The 8607-nt window shown below is 38.8% G+C and overlaps 1 protein-coding gene across 1 annotated transcript; it reads right to left on the reverse strand.

The window, feature by feature from the left end:
- Positions 1-2607: 2607 nt before the first annotated feature.
- Positions 2608-6665, reverse strand: LOC103375419 (retinoic acid receptor responder protein 3-like). Its single transcript, XM_008305688.1, has 4 exons — positions 6612-6665; positions 6069-6189; positions 4269-4567; positions 2608-3016 (listed from the first exon to the last, which is right to left on the reverse strand). The coding sequence occupies exons 1-4, from the start codon at positions 6627-6629 to the stop codon at positions 2918-2920; spliced, it is 537 nt and encodes a 178-aa protein (XP_008303910.1). The 5' UTR covers positions 6630-6665; the 3' UTR covers positions 2608-2917.
- Positions 6666-8607: the final 1942 nt, after the last annotated feature.

Here is an 8607-nt window from a genome sequence, read left to right on the forward strand (position 1 = left end):
GGAAACGTTTAGACACCGAAATCTCTGTCAGGCACCTGGGAGCACACACACACACACACACACACACACACGCGCACACACACACACACACACACACACACACACACACACACACACACGCACACTGTCATTCTCTACACCTAATTTGAATCTTAACACTAAAACCAAGTCTTAACCCTCAAAACGACTTTTGAAAAACACCTTTGAAATATGAGCTCTGCAAACTATTGTGGGTTACACTGAGCAGCACTGAGCATGTGGTAGGGACCTGTGGCAAGATTTACATACAGAATTTGTCATCAGCAGTTTTAATCTTATCCACAGTGACAGACCACAGACCTCAAGTTGTAACTCAAAAGTGAAACATTTTGTCCAGTGTTCAGTTCTGCTACTATGTGCTGTGGAGAGCCTCCAGGAGTTGATGAAATGTGTCCTGAATTCAAGGCATCAAATACTGTTGTAGGGCTGCAAGGTGGAGCGGTGATTAGCATCATTGCCTCGAAGCAAGAAGGTTGCCGGTTCACGTCCCAGTGAGGACACCAGGATCTTTCTGTGTGGAGTTTGCATGTTCTCCCCGTGCAGCGTGGGTTCTCTCCGGGTTCTCCAGCTTCCTCCCACAGTCCAGAAACATGTTGAGGTTAATTGGTGATTCTAAATTGTCCGTAGGTGTGAATGTGAGTGTGCTTGGTTGTCTGTCTCTAAGTGTAGCCCTGTGATAGACTGGTGACCTGTCCAGGGTGTCTCCTGCCTTCACCCTGAGTCAGCTGGGATAGGCTCCAGCCCCCCACGACCCTAGGAGGATTAAGCAGGGTATAGATAATGGATGGATGGAAATACTGGTGTACTGGTGTCACTGCAGCTTTTAGGTTTTGGAAGTAAAATCTTGTTCAGCTCCTCTAAATATAGCAAATGATGGTGAAATCTGTTCAATTCAGTTTTATTTATACACTGTGAATTCACAGCCTATGTCATCTCAGAGCATTTAACATAGTAAGGTACAGACCTTACGAATTTTGAACAGAGAACCCAACAATCCCTAAGAGGAAACACTCGGCAACGGTGGGAAGGAACCAAACCTGGGGAAAACAAACAAACAAAAACAAAACCAGGGGGGTTAAGATGCAAACTGCCTTTAGGGTGAGTATTAGTACATCCTGAAAAACATGCAGGAATCGCATTGTGTTTATTTCTCCAACATGGATTTTATTCACTTGTGTCTTTGTGTTCTCCCTAAAAAGCAGTTTGTGTTTACATGCAATGGAGATACCAAGATGTAGTTTGTAATGTTCTAACTGAAAAGTCCCAGTCTAGTGCTGTTTTGCTGATTGGGAGGTTCACTTTTTTTTTTCATTTAACCTGATAAGTCCCTGGAAGGTCACGGCAGGAATGTTTCTATTGAATACCTTTGGCTTAGCTTGCCATAAGTTTAAAATAATATTTTAATAAAACAAAACTTGCAAGGTGAGGAGCAAACGAGGGATTTAAAAAAAAAAAAAAAAAAAGTCCAAGAGAAATCTAAATGATAATATAACTAAAGAAAACAAAAATCCAAAAGAACAAAAATGCACAAGCCAGCATGAGGAAGACAACAGAGAATCCAGGCAGGAAAACAAGAGGCAGGTGAACAAGTAGATTAAATTCAAGAAAAACAGGGCAAACTGACAAAAGACAGGAGATGACAAAAGACTAGATATACAGAGAGAACTAATAGGTGAGATTAGACGCTGGTGAAACTAATGAGGGCAAATACAAAGGAGTGAAAGACAGGAAGTAAAACTACAAGAGATCCACATGGACCGGGATGATTACAAAATAAAACAGGAAATAACTGAACCAAACTCCAGACCGTGACATTGGCGTTACTTTGCAACACTGCTTGTACTTCCTTTGACCCAAACAGTTGCATTGTGATATGACATCATGCATGACAGTAGACCACTGCTGGATTTGACTGCAGTCTGCGTAATCTCAGCTGCGTCTGGCAGGCAGACGGGCAGAAATCTGCACCGCTGCAGTCAGACAGAAAACCAGAGGAGCTGGTTCAGCAGCTCTGTCAGGGCCGGGACACTGCAGCCCTTATTATGACACCAGCCTCAAGCTGACACAACCGTCAGTGTGTCTGTAGTCATGGCTGTGCTGTGTTTGTTACGATTATCACAGTGACGCATGTGTTTTTGTTGGTTATTCACACTACATACAGCGGATGTGTGTGGAGTGATGAAGGCGGGGCGGACCTGGTTCTCATGCTGGAGCAGGTTCTTAACCAATCCCAAGGGTGGATGCTGGATTCACACTGAACCCAGGGTTGCTTCCATTGGTGGGTGAATCAGAAACACACTGTTAACCACTTTTTAGAACCTAGTTCAGGTTAAAGGCCTCGTGCAAGTGGAAACCATTTACCACATCAATGGTCACCTTGGTAGAAGAACAAAGTAGATAGATAGATAGATAGATAGATAGATAGATAGATAGATAGATAGATAGATAGATAGATAGATAGATAGATAGATAGATAGATAGATAGAAATTGAAGCCATTACCAAACTGTTCTGGTGCAACTCAAATAGCTTTGGGGATGTTGGCTGGATAAATCATCAATAGCATATCTTTACTTACAAAACCATCGTTCAGTTTATTATGTGATATTTACAGATTTATCAGCATGCAAAACAACAATTAGTTGCAGCCCAATAACTCATATTTTCCGGTCTGTAACTGACAAAAGAAAAATAATCCCAGTTCCATAGAGGGCCAAAGAGAAAGTCTTCAGTGTTTGCGGTGGCATGCTCGACCAACAATTTCCCTGAGGTACCCCCACGAAAGGGATCAATAAAGTTCTATCTAATCTAATCTAATCTAGACCGTGAGTAGAGCTCAGTTCATTTAATAAACGGAAAATGTAAGTTTTTAAAAGGGCTCATTCAGCATCGTCCTCAGCCGTTTGTTTGGAATCGACGATGGCTTGAAACACTTCAGTTGCGTCGACATTCTCCACGTTCTTGGGTCTTGTAGGAATCTGTTGGAAAAATAACAGATTAGCAGTCTGTTAGGGATCAAATCTCCCGAATAGCGTGATGACGTTCATTTTGTCTACTCTGATTATAGGTATACGGGTTTCTTTTTTTATCAGACAATGACTATATTTAAGTAGGAGCTGTTTTCACATGGTGGTCAAAACATGTCAAAAGGTAAAAACAGCTCCTACTTAAATATACTCATGATCTGATAAAAAAAGAAAAGAAAACCATATACCTTGTGATCAAATATGTCCTCAAAGCAGCTCAGATGGCAGAAATAGACATAATTCGTTGGTTAGATAAGAATTTTAGGCTACAGCTAAATTGTCATCTCCAGCTGTTTATATAATATAAATATTTTATAATTTTCCTTCCTACAGTTGGGTTATTCCATCTTAAATCATCAAGGCCTTCAGCTCAACCATCTCTGATTAGCTTGAAACTTTTTGATATCGTAAACTATGGATATTTAAAATAGCATCTGTGACATTTTCATTAAAAAAAAAAAAAAAAGTATTAATTTTTAAATTGCATGTCAACTCACTTTGTTTGTATGTCAATATCTAAGGAACTACTTAAGATAGAAGCCTGAAACTTTCATTGTTATTACTCATCATTTTATTGATTCAGAATCTTCAGCACTGAGCAAGTAGATCAAAGATTCTCTGATTGTGGGTGAGTTGAAATATGAAAATAAAATGAATATATAAAATGTGAGCACAAGTTAACGAGGAAATTGAGCATTAATAAATTAACTACTGATATTTTCTGAACCACATGTGGCTGCATGTCACAATGACACAAAACATAGAGAATATTTTTAAATATTAAATACAAGGTCATGAAAATAAAAAAAAGCACTTTTCATTGAACTTTGCTGAGCTTTTATCTTTAACAGTTCCTCAGATGTTGTTGTTGAAACAGTCTCAAATTTCAAAGTGTAAAACAAGTTTCTAAACTTTGTTATTAACTTGGAGATATTGACATATCAATTTTGAATATTAATTTATAAAGTTCCATCTTTTAGCTATAAAAAAAATTGGAAAATCAGAGATCGAGGAGCAGAAATTGTTCTAAAAATCTGATTACCTGAGTTGGAAGTACCCACTTTAGTCTCAAATGGTCATTCAGTCATTGTTCGGTCTAAACAAGGAAGTTACTGCATTGCTGCATCTCACAACATATCAACATATTCCAAATTATAACTACAATCACCGCAAGTCTGTTTAGTTGCAGTGGCAAAATGTTTACCTGGTTGCAGACAGATTTTCCGTAGCGTATGAAAGTAGCAAAGTGTTCGCAGTTTAGAGTGAAAAGCTGATATTGGAAGTGATGATCCAGAAGAGCATCCAGACGTAGCCTCATGTCCTCCGGCGCTGATGGAGGGAAAGCGTGGCCGTTGTTTCTGACCAAGACATGGGCTCCTTGGGGAACGTTAATTTCAGCAAGACGCACTCTACGGATCCTGGTTTCCCCAAGAAGAAGGTCTCCACATACCTGGACGACGGCTTGCAGGTAACTACGTATTGTGCTCATAACTGGCCCCTCGTCTAAAACAAAACAAAACAAAAAAACAGGAAAATGTATTGTCAGAATGTGCAACAATCTCGTCTTTCAGTCTCAGTAAAGACTCAAGTAGCTGGAGGGTCCTCAGCAGAGGGATGTAGCTGCCCCTGACAGCCATGATTGCACTGAACCCCAGTCAACCATTATTCCGTCCAACTTACCACAAAATAGGTATTTTCTTTCACTAATCATGGTTGGCTGGTTGTCCAAGGGGAAATGGGTACTATCCATGTATACATTACATGTTATTTAAAATATAATGGCAATATCAACAATTTTTTCATTTTGAGTTTGACCCTGAAGCATCACCCAAGGCTGAGTGTTNACAACTTTATGAGAATTTTAAAAATTTGTTTTGACTAAAAGTTCAAAGTCTAAACATTTACTTTCTTTCACATTATTTTTCTGAGGTTCTTGTATTCAATATGTGAACAGTCCTTTAAAAGTACACATCTGCTATTTTGTCACTTTCCTGACTGAGCAAGATGTTGGCACACAACTCTATAATGAATATAATGTTTAATGTAATAAATATAATTACATTCTGAGAATATCTTAGTATTTAGTCCACGGATGTCAGTGACAGGTCATGTGCACCTCTTCTCTGCTGCTGCTGTCAGCACAGACCTCTAATACTGGAGAACATTATCAAACCGTTTCATTATTAGAATTAGACGGAGTAAACCAGAGGAAGTCCCCCCCAAGGAAACGACCCCCGACTTCCTCCTCCTGACCTCAGCTTTCAGCTTTTGCATGTTTGCGGCTGTAATAAACTTTAAATTGCACTTAAATCACTGGTGGGAGGAAATCAAAGGAAATGGTTTTTAGGTGTGTTTGTGTAATAATTTGACAAATTGATGAATTAATATTTAGTTTTATGATTTATTTTTCCTCTAAATGTGTTCACTTAAGTGTGCTTCTTGAAGACCGACTGCATTAATATTCAAAATGTATGTTTTAAAACAGAGACACATAGAGGAACTGCAGAACCCACATCACTCATATAAAACATGTTTCATGAAACTGAGGATGAAGCATAAGCTGCTGCTGCTGCAGAGTAAAAAAGAAAAAGAGAGAAACAGAGTTTCATCAGCAGTAGGTGAAGTCGGGACTACAACAAACGTCTTTCTTTGCATTTTACTTCATCTCTGCAGGTAAAATCTGTCACTTTACTCTATTATCTGTGTATTTAACTACAGTCTACTGAAATGTCAGTCAATTCAGTAAGTTACTGACGTTTGTGTCCACAGAGAGCAAAGCTACGCAGTAGATGAATGGTACANTTTTTAAAAAATCAGATTTCAAAGCATTTATGTGAGAAAGCGCACTGCTGTTCCAATCTGGCTGCATTTTGACTTAAAATTGATCATAGCACAAGTGGGTTTTTCATCCTTAAATGACACTCTTCACTTGTGTCTGTGTGGTCAGGAGAACGGTGGGGATTTTAGTGCAGTTCAAGCAGTTAAATGCACTCGTTTTCCTCACCTGGAACAGCAAAATGGATCACATATCCGTCGTCATCGTAGACTCCCCAGTGTGAAAATCCGATGGGGTAGTCAAATTCTATCAGGTCTCCAAATTTGGCATTGGTCTCAATGTGCTCGACCTGTGTTCCAAACAAAACCCAGTAAATAAGACTGAAAACAACAGTTTGAGACAAGTCTCCACCCTGCTGCACTCCCTGCCCTGTTAGAAAACAGGTTTACCTACATTACATCCAGTTCAGGGCTAAACGGCTGTTGCATTTGTTAGAATAATGGTTATTTCTAGTCACTGTAATCGTAGTTATTACTGATTGCACTTTCTGTTTGTTTGTGAGGCATGACAAAGCATTCTACAAACATCTAGCTGTTGTTCTGATGGTGGTGAATGCGCTCTTTAAGCTCAAATCTGAGTGACAGAGAAGTTATACCATGCAACAGTTCAATAAGGTTCTTTATATATTCTGTTTATGGTATCAGCACAGTCTATTTGCATTGTTTTCTATACATACACTTTATGTTCTCATGTATTATTTCAGAAACTTACCTGCTGATCATAGTCCATAGCTGCCTCCACCTGGTTAGTCACTACTTGAACTGTGGCAGATGGACTCGTTTTCTCTGAGTGGGTGTGTTGTGTGAAAATCTGGTTTGGACTGAGGGAAAACAAAGACAGCTGATTGGCTAATGCAGGTAGTGGTTCCAAAGGGTGTTTTTTCTTTGTTTGTTTGTATCTGATTTCTGTCATTGCTTAGAGTTGTTATGATGAGGAGTAATAAAGAGATAAGAGTTATGTTTGATAAATCCTGACTTCACTTTTGCTGTCATGAACTGTGGTGTTCAGATACTTTTACTAACTTTTATGCTGTGGATTTCTGAATGATGTTGATAAGAACATAACATTAAAAATAGATTGTGTTTGCCTGTGATTGTAACAGATGTTATTATATTTTAAGTTATGTTAACAGTGTTAACAGATTAACAGAGTTGTTAACAGGCCAGAGCTTAACAGGAGAGAAGCTTGAACCTGAAACTTCATACATGACCTCAGTGTGGTCCCCTCTCTCAGTGATTAGATTTTAGGGTCAATACGTGCATTAGTGACGACTACAGAGGTCAAAGGTTGCATTTCCCAAAAAAGCTCTTTATGACTGAAAATGCACAAAATGACATAAGTTTGGTTTACTAACTTAGGAAGACATTCAAGGCCTATAAGTCAAATCAAAGGAAAAATAAAATCAGGATTATTGTCATTTTGCTGTACATACATAGTAGTACAAGCAAGATGAGAGAGCATTTCTTCAGGATTATTTAATTAGTAAGTTTTACGGAATTCATGTCTGGGATAAGACACTAAACGTTCACACTCACTGTCTCCTGAAGGGGGCGCTGCGTCCATGTGCGCCACCGTCAACTGGTGATGTAACATATGCCCTCTGAGGAAAAGGTCAAGGTCACAAGGTCTTAAATCATCACAAATTTTAAATTCATTATAACTTGGAAAAGGTGTAAGATAAACACATGTTTAAAAAAAAAATTACAATCAGATAGGAATCCATATTGGTGATGTGACATTTGACCTTGGACGAACGGTCAAGGTCAAACTGAAGCATGCAAAATATCTGAGTTACATGATAGACTAAGCTCTTGCTACATTATGGATCATTTTAAGGCAAAATCAAGGCAAGTTCATCCACAAGTAGGCGCACAGTAAAACAATCAGGTAAACATGCATACGTTGGGCAACTATGTCCCTCTGCTCAGGGCTCTCTAGTTATTTTTTTATTAAAAAAAAAAAAAAATTAAATAGACATTTGCTTTTTTCTTGCCAACATCGTAAAAGCATTTCCCCGACTCATTCTAAAGCGTTACAGATGCTGCATGTTTTCAGAAGAAGCTTCAGTCATGAAGGTCTGTCCACTGATATTCTGTTGTTTTCGGTGAATATGGGATATTTATTCTGTGCTGCTCTATCCTCTTTGTCAAGCTGTCAAAATCACTTCACACTCTGTTTCAACCTCACTACTCTCATCGAATGATCTCTGAGTCAGTCAGCCTTGTTCATTAAATTAAGTTTCCTCATCTCCTACCTTTATCTCGATTGTTTACACGCATTTCCTGAAAGCATGCCTCACACACACACACACACACACACGATGGGCAAAACCCCTCAATTCTCTTGCAAGATGAAGATTTACATTCAATGTTATTTCTTCTCAAAATGTTTTTTTGTTTTGTTTTCAAAACCACCATATGAATAGACATTTATAAGAACCAGTTGAATACTGATGTGCTCAATGTAAAACACTATGATGAATGGAAAATCACTTCTTCTCCATTCATCATAATGACTCAGGCCTTTTTTTATAGTTCATTGTTACACTTACTACAGACAGAACATATGTAACCGGTGGAATCTGCACTGCGTTGTGATGAGTCGGACACCGATCCTTTTTGAGGCGATCTCGTTTATTGACACTTGACAAACTTGACAGACGACAAAACAACCACAAAATCCGCTGTCAGTCTCAGCTTGTACTGCT

This window comes from Stegastes partitus, unplaced genomic scaffold, assembly GCF_000690725.1.
Source record: "Stegastes partitus isolate 25-593 unplaced genomic scaffold, Stegastes_partitus-1.0.2 Scaffold2587, whole genome shotgun sequence".
Lineage (NCBI taxonomy): Eukaryota > Metazoa > Chordata > Actinopteri > Pomacentridae > Stegastes > Stegastes partitus.

Bases quoted from the DNA above. Each gene is read 5' to 3' on its own strand.
- LOC103375419 (XM_008305688.1), bottom strand. The intron at 4,568-6,068 runs GTGAGGAAAACG...GTTTTGTTTTAG, and splicing joins GATCCATTTTGCTGTTCCAG to ACGAGGGGCCAGTTATGAGC. The intron at 3,017-4,268 runs GTAAACATTTTG...TTTTTCCAACAG, and splicing joins GAAAATCTGTCTGCAACCAG to ATTCCTACAAGACCCAAGAA.